The 16,564-nt window shown below is 43.2% G+C and overlaps 1 protein-coding gene across 1 annotated transcript in view; it reads right to left on the reverse strand.

Annotated features, from left to right (window-relative positions):
• The window catches only part of DHX37 (DEAH-box helicase 37), a 39,603-nt gene that overhangs the window by 12,223 nt on the left and 10,816 nt on the right, over positions 1–16,564 (reverse strand). Inside the window, exons 8-15 of the mRNA XM_081966202.1 lie at positions 15,133–15,246; positions 11,337–11,438; positions 8,710–8,824; positions 7,662–7,757; positions 6,445–6,524; positions 5,372–5,519; positions 3,494–3,570; positions 1,906–2,138 (exon numbers count right to left, since the gene is read on the reverse strand). Coding sequence (XP_081822328.1) covers positions 1,906–2,138; positions 3,494–3,570; positions 5,372–5,519; positions 6,445–6,524; positions 7,662–7,757; positions 8,710–8,824; positions 11,337–11,438; positions 15,133–15,246 — 965 coding nt within the window. The remainder of the gene's footprint in view (positions 1–1,905; positions 2,139–3,493; positions 3,571–5,371; positions 5,520–6,444; positions 6,525–7,661; positions 7,758–8,709; positions 8,825–11,336; positions 11,439–15,132; positions 15,247–16,564) is intronic.

Raw genomic sequence — 16,564 nt, forward strand, 5'->3', positions numbered from 1 at the left:
TGTTGGCACATCTGGAAAAAAAACGAATCTGAAAGCTTCCCGGTTTTCCCCACCCAGTTGAAAGTTCAAGATCTTGCCCCCACACCCACAAGTCCATCCCATGGTCCAATCTCCCACTGCCATGGTGGCAGTTTCACCCATCCAGTTCTGGTCAGGTGCAGAGACAAAGGATGACCTTGGCTTTCTAGAAAGAATGTTGTTATGGCTACATATCACCCAACTCCACATAATCTCCACTCCCATTTTCCCCACAAAAGAAAGTAGAGGGTAGAAAGTGTGGCAGCTTGAGGGGGAGGGGGGATTATGATTATTATTGTGGGGTCCTTGATGCTCTGAGCATGTGTGCTTTTCTTGCAGACATTTCATGACCCAACTAGGTAATATCATCAGTGCTAGAAGGAAGTGGAGATTGGGGGGGGAGGGTTATTATTGTTGTTGTTGTGGTGGTGGTGGTGGTGTCCTTGGTGCTCTGAGCATGTGTGCTTTTCTTGCAGACATTTCATGACCCAACTAGGTAATATCATCAGTGCTAGAAGGGAGTGAGATGTGTGTGGGGAGGGAGGAGGAGGAGGAGGAGGAGGAGGAGGAGGAGGAGGAGGAGGAGGAGGAGGAGGAGGAGGAGAAGGAGGAGGAGAAAGAGGAGGAGAACTGTGGGGTCCTTGGTGCTCTCTGAGCTTGGTAGTTTTCTTGCAGACGTTTCATGACCCTTCTAGATAACATCATCCATGTAGAAGGGAAAGGGGTTTGTGGAATGGAGGAAGAGGGTGTGGAGGAGGAGGAGGAGGAGAAGGAGAACAGTGGGGTCCTTGGTGCTCTCTGAGCTTGGTGGTTTTCTTGCAGACATTTCATGACCCGACTAGTTAACATTATCAGTGCTAGAAAGGAGTAGTGTTTTCTCTCCGTTTATCCAGGGTCGTCTTCGACTTACAAGAGTTCATTTTGTGACCATTCAAAGTTACAATGGCACTGAAAAAAGTGACTCATGACCGTTTTCCACTAACAACCTTTGTAGCATCCCCGGGATCAAGATTCAGATGCTTGGCAACTGGTTCATACTTACGACCGTTGCTGCGTCCCAAAGGGCAGGTGATCACCCTCTGCAACCTTTGGATAAGCAACTTTAATGGGGAAGCCAGATTTACTTAACAACTGCAGTAATTCACTTAAAAACTGTGGCAACTACGGTTGTAAAATGGGCCAAAACTCGCTTAACAAATGTCTAACTTAGCAACATAAATTTTGGGCTCAATTTGCGGTCGTTAAGTGGAGGACTGCCTTTATACAAATAGCTTGCCCTGTCATACCAGAAGCAATAAAACCAGAATAATAAAGATGATAGAGGGACGGGGTGGCTCAGTGGCTAAGACGATGAGTTTGTCGATCAGAAAGGTCGGCAGTTCGGCGGTTCGAATCCCTAGCGCCACGTAACGGAGTGAGCTCCCGTGACTTGTCCCAGGTTCTGCCAACCTAGCAGTTCGAAAGCAGGTAAAAAAATGCAAGTAGACAAATAGAAACCACCTTTGGTGGGAAGGTAACAGCGTTCCATGCGCCTTTGGCGTTTAGTCATGCTGGCCACATGACCATGGAGACGTCTTCGGACAGCGCTGGCTCTTCGGCTTTGAAACGGAGATGAGCACCGCCCCCTAGAGTCGGGAACGACTAGCACATATGTGCAAGGGGAACCTTTACCTTAATAAAGAAGATTCACATCAACACAGAGAGAACAAATCATTACTAGATAAAAAATAAGGGGAACCCACACTCCTTTCTAGCACTGATGATGTTACCTAGTTGGGTCATGAAACGCCCACAAGAAAACCAGAAGGAAGGACATTTGGGCCACATTTGGGCATTCCTGATTTTCAGGTCTGTAAAGAAAGAAAGAAAAAAAGCAAGTTAGCTGACCTGTAACAGTGGCCTGGCTCCGTTCGGCCAGCTCGGCCTGCTCGCTGGTTGGCTGAAGCTTGGGACGTCCACATAACCTTGAAGGAGGAGATGCCGGTGACTTTGTCGTAGAACCGTTTCTTGACCTTCCCGCAATCAACAACGTATTTGATGCCCGGGATGGTCAGAGACGTCTCCGCCACGTTGGTGGCCACGACGCACAGCCTGGTCCCAGGTGGAGGCGGCCTGAAAACCTGAGATGGGGACAGATTTCAACAGATGAGAAAAAAAAACAACCATCTCACCAAAGACAAGAGAATGAAGTCTACTAGTCACCCCTTCCACAAGGAGCATTTGCGGTAACGTTCTCCATGTTGGGAAGAGCGTCAGGTTTCCTGCCAGCCATGCCCTATTTGTCAAGGCTCCATTACTGGGTTACCCTAACCCTTGCCATTGCTTGTCAGGAGGTCGCAAAAGGTGAACACACGACCCTGGGAGATTGCAATTTTTACAGAGGCATGACTGAGAGCGTTTTAACAAACTGCATCCCTGTTTGTTTTGGTGGCTGCAGTGCCTCAGATAGAAAGTCCCTACAGAGAGTGGTGAGGACAGCGGAGATTATCGGAAACTCGCTTCCTGTTATTCAAGATACTGCTTATAAGCACTATGCGCTTAGAGCCCAAAGCATTGTTAGAGATCCCCCACACACCCACTTCACGGTCTGTTTCTGTTGCTCCCCTTTGGGAGGAGGTCTTGAAGTATTTCTAAGAGGACTACTAGATTCTATAACAGCTCTGCTCCCTACGCCACCCATCTGGCAAACTCGCAAGATTCGTTTTGCTCAACATGTACATTTATACATCCGGAGTGGTTGTTTCTCTGTGCCATATAACATATGTGGGTATATGCATAATTTTGTATTTATTTTTATTTTTGTCATGTTTACGTAGCATACATTGGAGGTGGTGATCCTTTGACAGCTGTATGCACAACAAAATTTCATTTTAATGAAAAGTTAGTGAATGTAAGTTAGTGAACTTAGTGTAAGTTCAAAATGACAATAAAGTTAGATGTTAAAAATGGAATTTGAAAGGATGTCTTTTTTTCTTAGATTCCAAAATTTGCCAGAAGCTGAGAATGAAGATCTCAAGGAGATTATGACCACAATACTAGCAGAGTATATTAATAGAGAGAAACAACAGCTTTGGTGGGACATTGACCTGATTTATAGGGTTAATTCGGCCTATGCAAGAACACATAACGTTCCAAGGGAAGCTCATATTAAATTTCTTAGAAAAACTACAAGAGATGAGGTTCTAGGAGCTCAAAGGGGAGGACCACTAAAATATAAAGATAAAGAGATAACCATTCTTAAACAGATCCCCAAAAAAGTAAGAGATAATAGAAGGAAATATTCCTTTTTAGCAAAAAAAAAATATAATAATGGGGTCTGGTTCAGATGGCTATTTCCAGAAGGCATGCTGATTTTTTGGGAGGGCAGCAGAATTAGAAAATGACAATAAAGTTATTCTAAGTCTAGAAATGTTCTTAAGAACAGACAGCTTTTCCAAATGTACCCCAATATTCCTACAAGGGCGTTTAATCTTACCTTGGCTTGCTTTTCAGGAGCCAGCAAAGAGTAGAGAGGAAGAACGTAAAGAGGGTGGGAATAATCCGGTTTTTCACCTGCATTCAAATTATAAACAGGAAAAGCATATACCGTATTTTTCGGAGTATAAGATGCACTTGAGTATAAGACGCACCAAGATTTTGAAGAGGTAAATTAAAAAAAAAAGTTTTTGCACTTTGCAGGCCTCCCAAGTACTCTGCATGCCTCGTTTTTTTTGTGAAAAATGGGGCATGCAGAGAGTTTGAGAGGCCTGCAAAGTTTTCCTCGAGGCTGGGGGGCAAAATCGAGCAAAAAACAGGGCGTGCGTAGGCTTTAGGAGGCTTGTAGAGTGCTTCTGGAGGTGGCGCGGGGGGGGGGGGGAACTGGGCTGTTTTTCACTTGTTTTTGCCCTCCCCAGACCCCAGGAACACTTTGCAAGCCTCCCAAACCCTCTGCATGTCCATTTTTGCAAAGGGGGGGGGGGGTCAGGAGGCCAAAAATGATGTATTCACTGTATAAGACGCACCTAGATTTTCACCCTCTTTTTTGGGGGAAAAAGGTGCGTCTTATACTCCGAAAAATACAGGTATCTAAGTGCTGAAAAGATTAGCCTCCTAGGTTATTAGTAGTATAATATATATTTTCCAGACACAGTAAGAACTCTGCTATTTTTTAAACTGATCATTAACCTTCCACGTTTTTATTTTAATTGCTCACACCTGTGAATCCTCGGGAAATAAGGCAGTATAAAAAAATAAATATAACCAGTAAATACATACGTTTCATACGTTTCAATATGTTTTTCCAAATAAGAGCTAAGAGGCAATGGAAGAAGAAAAAGCAGTATTTTTTCTGGTAGCTTCATGAGAACTAGCTTCTTTGTCATTTTATTTGAGAGTTGTGTTGAGCATAAATCTAACAGGGTGCTTACTTTAAAAACAGGGACCCTCAACCTTTAAAACAAAATCTCCTGTTATTAAAGAAAGATCAACATCTTTGAGGCGGTGGTATAATAAGGTGCTAACGTAACATTCGTGGTTTGTTGAATAAGCCAGGGTTTGTTTTTCTGTTGATATGAAGGCAAGATCTGTCCATAAAACAGAACAAAAGAGGCTGCATCAGATGGTGCCTCATCTTATTATGGCTCAATACAATGCTACTCAGGCTAATGTGGTTTGATCGGCTAATCATGATTTAAAATCTCTCTGGTCTTCTGTACAAACTCAGCCAACTTTTAAAGTGTTGTGGCCCACCAGCTGCCAGCGGACTCGGATGATGAGGAGGTTGGGGAGGAACTTGGGCCAGTTCTGGAGTCTGGGGAAGGTTCTGATGGATGCTCTTCGTCGGGCACAGAGATAGAGCCAGGGCCGTCCAACAGAGATGCCTTTGGAGGCTGAGATAAGTGGGAAGGAAGAACAGCTGGGCCTGTTCCAGATGCATGTTTGCACAGAGCTGTTAGGAGAGGGGAACAACGAGGGTCAAGGAGTCGACTCGGGAAGTAAAGCACCTGTGGATGCTGAATTGCCCTTCCCTGCCTGGGGAACAAACAGAAGGAAAGGGCAGTGGTGGTCGTAGGAGACAACAGTTCGTATTTCTGAAGATTTTGCTCATTGTGTTTTATGCCACAAAAACTGCTTGCCAGAACTTAATTTGCAGCCTTTCGGCTGGGAGCTCAGGGCCTTGCAATTATCCCAAGGAACTGATAAGGTCTGTTACTGCAGTTAACTCCTTGAAGGATTATCGCCTGGACTTTTCAGTGGATGAATGCAATTCATTCACAAGAGGTAAATAAAGAGGGTTTTTTTTTCCGTGTCAAAGAGTCTGTTTCTTGCTTCTGCTAAGGCTGGGTCAGAACACAAAGGCTCAGAAAAGACAAACCTCCTTGCAGACAATCTTCGCCCAGATCAAGGTCGAGATCCGAACCAGCCGTGTTCGCTTCTTCATCGTCTTCCACGGCCTCTCGGTCTTCGTCTCCTTCGTCGATCGGCAGAATGGAATAATTATCCAGATCAATTTTGGGCAGGTTCTAGAAAGAAAGAGAAAAACAACAACTTCAAAGACTCGACATCCTTCTAGATTTAAAATTCAGAAGTAGTAGAATAACAGAGTTGGAAGGGACCTTAGAGGTCTTCTAGTCCCCGCTTAGGCATGGAACCCTACACCACTTCAGACAGATGGCTATCCAACATCTTCTTAAAGACTTCCAGTGTTGGGGCATTCACAACTTCTGGAGGCAACTTCTGTTCCACTGATTAATTGTTCTAACTGTCAGGAAGTTTCTCCTCAGTTCTAAGTTGCTTCTCTCCTTGATTAGTTTCCACCCATTGCTTCTTGTTCTGTCCACAGGTGCCTTGGAGAATAGCTTGACTCCCTCTTCTTTGGGGCAGCCCCTGAGATATTGGAACACTGCTATCATGTCTCCCCTAGTCCTTCTCTCTCTTAAGCTAAACATACCCAGTTCCAACAATTGTTCTTTATGTTTTATCCTCAAGTCCCCTAAACATCTTTGTTGCTCTTCTCTGCACTCTTTGTAGGTCTCAAAATCATTTTTACATCGTGGTGACTAAATCTGAATGCAGGATTCCAAGTGTAGCCTTACCAAGGCATGATAAAGTGGTGTTAACATTTCACACGATCTTAAGAACTGTTTGAAAAGTACGAAAATATCCGAATCATCTAAAGCAAGAAGATAAATCAGATTCTTATCATTTAGTAGACAGAGGGTGCAAAACTAAGATATTTGGTGGGATTTTTTATAAAGAAGGAGCAAATATAGGTCGTCCTCAACTTATAACCATTTATTTAGTGACCAAAGTTACCATAGCAGTGAAAAAAGTGACTTACAACTTGCACCTGTAACGTTTACAGCGTATAAATGGTCACGTGTGCAAAATTTTGACTCTTTGACAATCAGCCTGCATTGATGACATATGCGGGAAAATTTTGCTTACTTGAAGAGGGTGCTTCTTTTTCTGTCTGGATTTCTTAAACCTTCTGATGGCTTCTACAGAATTGTCCTCATCTTCAGAGCCTACAAAGAGCAAAGCCACATCTTTCTCAATCAGGACTATAAAATGTTAGTAGAACTTCCAGAAATCACCAGCTGGAATGGATGAACTTCAACTCCCAGAATTCCCCAGGCAACATAGATGGACTTCAACTCCCAGAATCCCCCATTCAATATGGACTTCATCATCTATAATTCCCCAGGTGACATGAATGGACTTCCACTCCAAAAATTCCCCAGGAAACGTAAATGGACATTAACTTCCATAATTCCCCAGCCCACATGGATTTCAACTCCCAGAATTCTCCAGGCAACATAAATGGACTTTAACTCCCAAAATTCCCCATCCAATATGTATTTCATCGTCTATAATTCCCCAAGCAACATGGATGGACTTCAAATCCCAGAATTTCCCAGGAAACACAGATGGACTTTTAATTCCCAGAATTCCCTAGCCAGCATGGACGGACTTCAACTCCCAGAATTCTCCAGGCAACATGAATGGATCTCAACTCCCAGAATCCCCCACCCACTACAGACTTCATTACCTACAATTCCACAGGCAACATGGATGGACTTCAACTCCCAGAATTCCCCAGCCAGCAGGGGTGGACCAACCATTTTTTTCCAGTCATCAGCACAGATGAACTAACTCCCAGAATTCCCCAGCAAGCCCATCCATTCTGGCTGGGGAGTTATGGGAGGTGAAGCGCTCCCCTCTTAAAGTGGCCAGAGAGAAACAGCTCCAGAGTGAATGATTCAAAAAGTGATGCAAGAAAGGTCATAAAATGAGGCAAAATTCACTTAACAACTGCGTCGAATAGCAACAGAAATGTTGAGCGTCGTAAGTCGAGGGCTACCTGTATTATATTTTCTGCTCTTAGCAAAGAAAAAAAAAACAGCTGTGTATCATCCCTAAAGATTTAAACCAAGTCACCTACCGAGAAATGCAGAGCACAGGTAAATAACCTAATGCTTGAATTTACACCTCGCACAATCCCTTGGCCACGTTAACACCACAAACCTCTGGATGGCCTCTGGTTGCCCCCTCCCAGAGCAAAGAAGGAAAGGCTGCATTAACTGCCCCTTTTTCACATTGCTGTTTGAGAAAGTCTTAAATAGGAGGACAACAGGAGTAAATTTTAAGAGGGCAAAACTTACCTGGGGTTGCATTTTTGCAAAAAGGGAAGGACTTCCTCAGCCTCCGACATAGAGAATGGACTTCGGCCTGTCCGGTTAAGAACACCAAAATGCCCCCTGCGAAAGGGAAGGAAGGATGGCATTTTAAACAGGAGGGAAAGTTGCAAAGAGCGCAGAACACCCGTCTCTGCCAAAAATGAAAAACTCCTGCTCCCTTTGCAGAGTATCAAAATGTTTAAATACTGAAAGACCTGGCTGGGGATGATGGAGGTAAGGATCCAGCTTGGGGGGTGGGGCAGCTTTGGGGAAGCAGCAGAGAGGAACTTTAAAGGGAATATTTGCAGTTCAGGGTTGATCTGTGCGGTCCTTAGTGCTCTGCGGGTTTGGTTGTTTTCTTGCAGACATTTTATGACCCAACTAGATAACATCATCAGTTTTAGAAGGGAGTGGGGTGTGTGGAGTAGAAGAGAAGGAAAACAGGAGGACTGTGGGATCCTTGGTGCTCATAAAGTTGCCATGGTGAGGAAAGTGAGGGGATTGTATTCCACGCATGCCTTCGGCTAGAGTCGGATCTCAGATTATTACAGCAGGCTTGGGAGGGGTGCACCTCATTGGGGAATGTGATTTATGACACAGACTGAGGGGAGGGAAGGAACAGGGGTAAAGTTCAGCTGTAATTCAAATGAGGCTTAGATCTGACTGCAATACGGTATTACCAAAATGGTGCTCCTAATAAATGACTGGTTTTCTTTTGAAACTTGGCTCGAGGCTTATTAGGGCATCCTTCGGAAACCTGACACCCTCAGCTTGCTGGTTTGCTTGCAGACATTTCATAGCCCAACAAGGTAACATCATCAATGGTAGCAGGGTGCAAATCCTACTTCTTTCTAGCACTGATGATGCTACCTAGTTGGGTAATGAAACAACTGCAAGAAAATAACCAAGCATCAAGGTTGGAACTTCATTGCCAGAGAATTATGCTATTGCTGCTATTACTTGCAAAGACAACATTTTATTGCCTAGGTATCTCTTTAGGCAACTGTTGTTGGTTTTTTTAATCAGCCCCGACCTGGAGGAAGCATTCGGTGAATTTTGCAGACTTTCCGGAAACATTCCCCACTGTAATCTTCCAATGGGGTCCTTTTGTTGAAATGAACGGTGACTGGGAACTGCCTTGCATCCACCTGACAGGAGAAAAAAGACCACAGGTAAAACAACAACAACAACGTGCTGAATTGCAAGAAGACACTGAAACAATGGTCTGAAGCCCAATTAAATTACCGTATTTTTCAGAGTATAGGACGCTCCGGAATATAAGACGCACCTTAGTTTTGGGGAGGAAAATAATAGGAAGAATTATTCTGCTTCTGCCTACCACTGTGATCGCGAACCTATGGCACGGGTGCCACGAGGAGCCATTTGTTAGGGCACGCGAGGCGTTACCCTATCAGCTCCAGCGCACATGCGCATGCTGGCCAGCTGACTTCGGCCTTCATAGCCTCCGGAGAATGAAAAACAGCCCAATGTGCAAACCGGAAGTTCAGGAACGGACTTCCAGGTTGCCCGAAGGGCCATTTTTCGCCCTCTGAAGGCTTCAAGGAAGCTTCCTGGGGGCGGGGGAGGCAGTTTTCACCCTCCCCAGGCTCCTAGAAAGCCTCTGGAGCCTGGAGAGGGCGAAAAATGGGTCGATCACGCACAAAAAGGGGGGGAGGTTGGAGGTCGCATGTACATGCATGGGAGGAGGGGGTCACACATAGAATTATGGGTGTGGGCACCCCCATGCATGACCCCCTGCGCTCCCCCCGCTTTTGGCATTCGCTGGCAAAAAGGTTAGCCATCCAGCATCCATGGTATTCAGCTGACACATGGGAACAAGGTCAGCCAATGACGGCTATTTGGACGCTGAACTATGCTGTGTGAGCAACAAGGAGACGGGAAGGAGCCTGGCTTAGCCGAGAACTGAACGTGAAACTGCTTGTGTTTTGCTTGCGTTTACCACTACCTTGCAAAACCTGCTTTTGGTAATGTATTGTAGATTATTATTATTATTTTGCATCCTGCAGAATCCGTTACTTCGGGGTGCTTTCTGAATGTGATCGCTGCTGCAAACACTGACCAGCCAGGTCAGCTTCAGCACTTATTGCTGCCCGATTCAGCACAGCTGATTGGCGGGGGGATCAGACTGTCGGAATATCCCCAATCAGCTGTTCCAGGCTGCAGGGATTGCCACAGACCATCGCTGCCTCCATGCCTCGCGGTTTTGGCCTCTGGTGGGGGGTGGGATTATATTCAGTGCATAAGACACACCCAAATTTTCACCCTTTTGGCGGGGGGGGGGGGGGGGGGAAGGTGCATCTTATACTCCAAAAAATACTGTACTGGCCCATTCCTTCGTTTTTTTCAGAATGCTTATTTTATGGTCTACTTAAATCAGGGGTGTCCAAACTTGGCAACTTTAAGACTTGTGGACTTCAACTCCCAGAATTCCCCAGCCAGCAGAGCTGGCTGGGGAATTCTGGGAGTTGAAGTCCACAAGTCTTAAAGTTGCCAAGTTTGGACACCCTTGACTTAAATATTATCTATAATTATAATGCAAGTCGTCTCTGACTTACTAAACAGTGGAGCCCCGTTAAGGGAGCTTTGCCCCATTTTACCGCCTTTCTCGCCAGTCATTAAGTGAATCACTGCAGCTGTTTAACCGTTAGTCCCCCAAGGTTGTTAAGTGAATCACGGCTTCCCTATCGACTTTGCTTGGGCGGAAGGTCGCAAAAGGGGAATTACGTGCCCGTCATAAATATGAACCAGCTGCCAAGCGTCCGAATTTCGATCACGTGACCGCAAGGAAGCTGTAGCGGCCATCAATGTGAAAAACAGCCGCAAGTCCCATTTTTCCATGCCATGGTCCCTGAATGACTAAACGGACCGTTGTAAGTCGAGGACTATCTGCATAACATCTAGAAATAAAAAATTGCCCGCCATCAAACTCAACTTAATTTTATGATCACCAGACTAAAAGCTGAGTCAGAACTCAGTGGAGCTGGCAGTAGATTCAGACAGTGAGGAGGTTGGGGAGGAACCTGGGCCAGTCCTGGAGTCTGGGGAAGGCTCTGATGAGGGCTCTGTGTCGGAGGCAGAGAGGGGGCCAGGGCCGTCTGACAGTTATCAGCTGCCTTCAGAGTCAGACATCCATGAGGCAGAAGAACAGCTGGAGCCTGTTCCCAGTGAGCGCATGCACAGAGTTGCCAGACGAAGGGAACAGCTAAAGAACAGGGGTCGACTTGGGAGTAAGGCCACAGGTGGACCATGAATGGCCCTTCCCAGAGGAAATAAAAGAAGAGCGAAAGGAGAGTGGAGTTTGCAGGAGACCATTAGTTCACTTCATTGGTTCGTGACTCTCCGAGGCTCCTTGCCAAGATTTTCAGATATCGGCCTGGCAGCTCTACAAGCCAGATAAGGTCTGTGACTGTAAATCCTCCCTCGAAAGACTTTGCTGGATGTGAATGAGCAGAATTCACAGTCAATTAATAAAAGGGTTTTTTTGTCGGGACAAGGAATTTGCTTCTTGCTCTTGGGAAGCCTCGGTCAGAACACTTTGGAACGAGATTGGTAAAGAGGGTTGTATGGAAGCAAAGACAGCCTGTGAAAAATGTTCCGAAATCTCATTTTTCCTAACCCCCCCCCCCACTCCTTTTTCACCTGGATAACCGGAGGAGGAACAGGAAACAGTTTCTGGTTAGCGGTGAAATCCTCGACGCGCAGTGTCGCAGACATGATGATCAGTTTCAGCGGCTGGCCTTTCTGACAACGAAAGAGAAACAAAACGTTTAAAAGTTGGGTTTTCGTGGCAGAATTAAAGATTAGAAAGATTTGGGGGGGGGGCAGAACAAGAGGAGGAAGGCGAGATATCCGTATAGAAGGGGCTTTTGTCCCCCTTAAATCTAGCAAACGGTTTTAGCTGGCTTTTAGCTTGCTTGAAGACAAATGTTTTCTTTTTAGAATAACAAAGTTGGAAAGGGACCTTGTAGGTCATCTAGTCCAACCTCCCCCTTGCCCAAGCAGGAGACCCTACACCATTTTTTTAATATTTTTTTTTTATTTTCAGACAAACACAAACACACAACACATATAACATAAAAGCCTCTTCAATTACACACAGTGTGTTGATTGGTTACAAAGTCTTTCTGTGTCCTTTCCGTGGTCCTCACTTGAATTTTATCAAAATTCACATATTGACAATCAAGATACCTTTGTATATACATTGATATTATGCTTCATCCTATTCTAAGTCATTCAATCATTTTAGCATTGATAATTCTCTAATAGTTTCCAATTCCATGTTTTTTCCCATTGTTAGTATCATCAATCTAATATACATGTATACAAATTGTTATACTTATTAAACATCCATTAAGCCCAGCTATTATTACATCCTTTTTATATGAAGCATATTAAATTTGAAGTAAATTTATATTATAACATTTTATTACATTATCCTGTAATCATCCAATGATACTACATCTTTCTAATCTATTCTATATAGAATTGTTTATCTTTTATAAAAAGGCTTTTCAACATCATCTCCATAATCCTCACTTACAGTTTGTGTAAGATTTCATATTATCAATCTAGTATATATATAAATCCTTTGTTATCATTATTAATCATTTATTTGACTATAGCTGTTATTATTATACTCAGAATTTAACTATATTTAACTAAATTTATTGTGACATCATTCTTTTATTTTAGCATTAATAACATTATCTAATAATTTTCTATTCCATGTTTTCCCCCCATTATTAGTATCATCAATCTAATATACTTGTATACAAATTGATATAATTATTAAACATCCATTAAGCTTAACTATTATTACATCCTTTCAACATAAGGCATATTAAATTTGAAGTAAATTTATATTGACATTTCATTACATCATCCTGAAATCATCCAAATATATTACATCTATATATTCTATTCTATATAGAATTGTTTATCTTTTATAAAAAGGCTTTTCAACATCATCTCCATAATCCTCACTTACAGTATTGTATAAAATTTCATATTATCAATCCAGTATATATAAATGCTTTATCATTATTAATCATTTATATATTATTAATATAGCTATTATTACATTGTACATAGCACTCAAAATTTAACTACGTTTAACTAAAATTTATTGCAACATTTCATTTCATCATCCTGTATCCTTCCAGAGATAGTGTAGTCCAATATCTCTTGCCATTTGTAGAATCTGTATTCTAAATGTTTTCTTGATAAGTCTTATGTGCACTTCTCTTAAGAACTTGTTGTTCATTATAAGAATTTGAAACCCTCTATCTGCTCTGTTTATCAGCTTCACATTTGTTATCATTAGTGCTTTTGCCGAGATTACTCTCATTATTTCTGCCAAATTTTCTCTCCTTTCTTCATCTATGTTCTGACATTCGAAATGAAGATCCGATTCATCAAATCTCCTTTCCGTATTTCACATCTGTCATTTCCCTCCACTCTCAGTTTGCTGTCAGTGTCAACAATTTTCTTATCACTTTCATATGTCTCTGTTATTTTTTCAGCTCTGTCCTCAAACTTCATCGCTGTCCCCGTACTTTTTGTATTTTGATCTATAATTTCAAATCTCTTTTCAATTCTCTCTGTAATTATTAAAACTTTTTGAATTTCTAAGAAAATTCTTTGCAAAGTTAGTGCCTTTTCTTCTTCACGTTGTGCCATTTTCCAGGTTATAAACACTGCCAAAACATCCAAGGCTTTTTAGATCAAACAAATTCAGTGGAGTTTTTCAAATCAAAGCTTTCTCTTTCCTTCAAAGGAACACCTGTATCAACAAAACGTTTTCCACTAAGCCTTTCAATAAGCAAAGCTTATAGCTTTGTAATATCAGATATTGCCAAGCCTCTAGCCACTAGATGGCAGTGTTACCTCTTTTCCATCTTTTTCTGCCTCTCTGTCCGAGAGAAAAAAAAACCTGTAAAAATTACACTGTGTCCCAGCCTTACGAGAGAAGAAGCTTTTAATCCACGAATACAAAAAATGGAAAAAGTATAGAGGAAGAAGGAAAAAAAGAGACCAGTCCAGTTTAAAAGTAAGAGGCATTTGTAAAGAGTCCATCCATAGAAAACAAATAAAGTTAAGGTAGAAAAGATAACACGCTAGTCTTAAACCAGAGTTGATTTGCCGCTTGTTTTCTTCTATCTTCAATTTTATCTTAAATTCCAATTCTTTTGGGTTTTCCCTTCTCTAATAATAAAAAATTTTCTCACCAATTCGACACACACTCCTGCACAGCTTCTGTTTCAGAGGCTTGTCCCAACCTTCTGCAGCCATTTTGGTTGCTTCTCTTGTAGCTGGCAAAAAGAGCTTTCTCCTGGATCAAACAGGGACTCTGCGATGCCACTGAGATCAGCAGGACATGCTCTTCACTATCACTGTTCCTTCAGAACAGTTTAGGTCCAAAAGGACCATCCAGAAACAGAGATATCGACAGCAATCCTGGAGACCCAAGATTGCAAGTTGTGTCATTGCAACGTCAAGCCCCGCCCATCTCAAAGAACCAATCAGAGGTGAGCCCTCACCAACCTGCACCAATTGGAAGCCAGCTTGGCTGAAGAGCAACCAGAAGTCATGAAGACAGGATCCCAGTCTTCCCGTGTTCAGTTGCCTGTAGATGACTGAAGAGGTCATCCAAAGTTACTGGTGAAACATCACATCATTTTCTCTGCTGGAAAACCATCTTCAAATACTTCCAGAAAAATCCTACAAATTCCTCAACCAAACCAAAGATTTTTCATCTTTCAACTTTCCGGGTCTATATTTCTGTTGTCTTGCCCAGTGCTTTTCCTTCTTAAAGAGTTTGCCCAATCTTCCCTGCTTCGGAGAGAAGTTTCTGGTTTAACAAATTTTAACAGATTAACAGAGTTGGAAGGGACCTTGTAGGTCATCTAGTCTAACCCCGCGCCCAAGCAGGAGACCATACGCCATTTCTGACAGATAGCAGTCCAGTCTCTTCTTGAAAGCCTCCAGTGATGAAGCTCCCACAACTTCTGAAGGAAACTTCTGTTCCATCAGTTGATTGTTCTCACTGTCAGAAAATTCCTTCTCGTTTCTAGGTTGAATCTCTGCTTGTTCAGTTTCCATCCATTCTTCCTTGTCTGGCCTTCAGGTGCTTTGGAAAATAGCTTGACCTCTGGGGCAGCCCTCAAGGACTGCTCTCCTGTCTCCCCTGGTCCTTCTCTTCACTAGACCAGCCATGCCCAGTTCCTGCAACCGTTCATCGTATGTTTTAGCCTCCAGTCCCCTCATCATCCTGGTTGCTCTTCTCTGCACTCTTTCTAGAGTCTCAACCTCTTTTTTATAGTCTGGTGACCAAAACTGATGAAGTATTTATCACCAAGTATGACACCTTTCGATTAAACTGAGCTCAGTGTGGAAATACTGCTTACATTGAATGAATTCCTTCTTTCTGCTTTACCTTGGCTCGAAGAGGCACGATGCGAGATAAAAGACCAATTAAGATGTCCGTATAGATGCTCCTCTCGTGGGCTTCGTCCAGAATTATGACGTGGTACTTGGATAACAAAAAATCCTGGGGAAAAATTAAGAGGTGGGAGAATTAGCCAAGAAAAACCCAAACCAAAAGTACACATTTAGACTCGTATGGTAATTAGGTGAATCCAGGTTCAGTTAAGCAAATTGTATCAAATCATTAAGGGAATCCATTAAGTTTGCCGGAAACTGGCAGGGAAGGTCACAAATGGAGATCGCGTGAGCCTGGGACACTGCAGCCATCGTTAAGTGTGAACCAGTTGCCCAATGCCCAAATTCTGATCAGGTCACCATGGAGACACTGCAACCGTTGTAAGTGTGAATACCAGTTATAAGTGTGAGTGCCAGCTGTAAGTCACTTTCTTTGCAGGTGATAGTAAGCTGGCAGAAATAGCCAACACCCTAGAAGAGTGATGGCTAACTTTTTCCAAAGATGTGTCAAAACTGTGTGTGTGCGTGCCATTGCGCACGCCCACCCATCTGCGCATGTGCGAGTGACCCCTGCAGGGGCGAGGGTATTTTCACCTTCCCCAGGCTTTGGAGGCTTCCCTGAAGGCTGGTGAGGGCGAAAATGACCTCCTCCGAAAGACCGAAAATTAGTTGGCCAATGTGCACCGGAGCCGGCAAATATGATTTTGTGTGCCACCTGTGGCATAGGTTCACCACCACAACCCTAGAAGATAGACTCAAGATCCAGATGGATCTTGAGAGGAGGAGCCAATGTCGCGACGATATGGACGTGTGGTCTCGATGCTGTGAGGCAGCAGCCGATACTTTGCCGCTGGGTGGTCCAATCAGACCTAAACCGTCCCGCCGAGACGGTGAACAGGAAGAATACGTCTTGCTGATCTCCGGGACATTGCAAAGTCCCTGATGGATCCAAGAGAAATTCTTCAAGCCGGCGACAAAAAATCCAGCCATTAGGCTGATGAAGTCGGGGCGGCTCCAAAACGGAAGGATACGGAAAGAGAAAGTGTTTTCAGCTGGTGAGGAATTTTTACTGTTTTAAAAGAGACTGCCTATAAAAAACTTAAAATTAATTTAAATTGGAGAACAGAAGAAATAAGCGGCGGAATTAAATTTGGAATGGTTTTGGACAGTGGGTTATCTTACTTTTTAAATGCTATCTTCATGGATGGAATTTATGCAAGCCTTTTAAAACGAATGGATTAAGTTTTCATCTTCTATTTTTTTTTCTTTTCTTTTTCTTTGTAACTTATGGATTAAAATTTTCCTCTTTCAAGAGCTTCCGGTTTGTTCCCGGTGCCGATGGCAGGCTTTTTTTTTGAGCCTGTCAGATCAAGAGACAGTTAGAGGTGTTTTTTTACGATCTTTAACACCTCGGACACTCGTAAATT

Source organism: Natrix helvetica, assembly GCF_964273705.1.
Source record: "Natrix helvetica genome assembly, chromosome: 14".
Classification (NCBI taxonomy): domain Eukaryota; kingdom Metazoa; phylum Chordata; class Lepidosauria; order Squamata; family Natricidae; genus Natrix; species Natrix helvetica.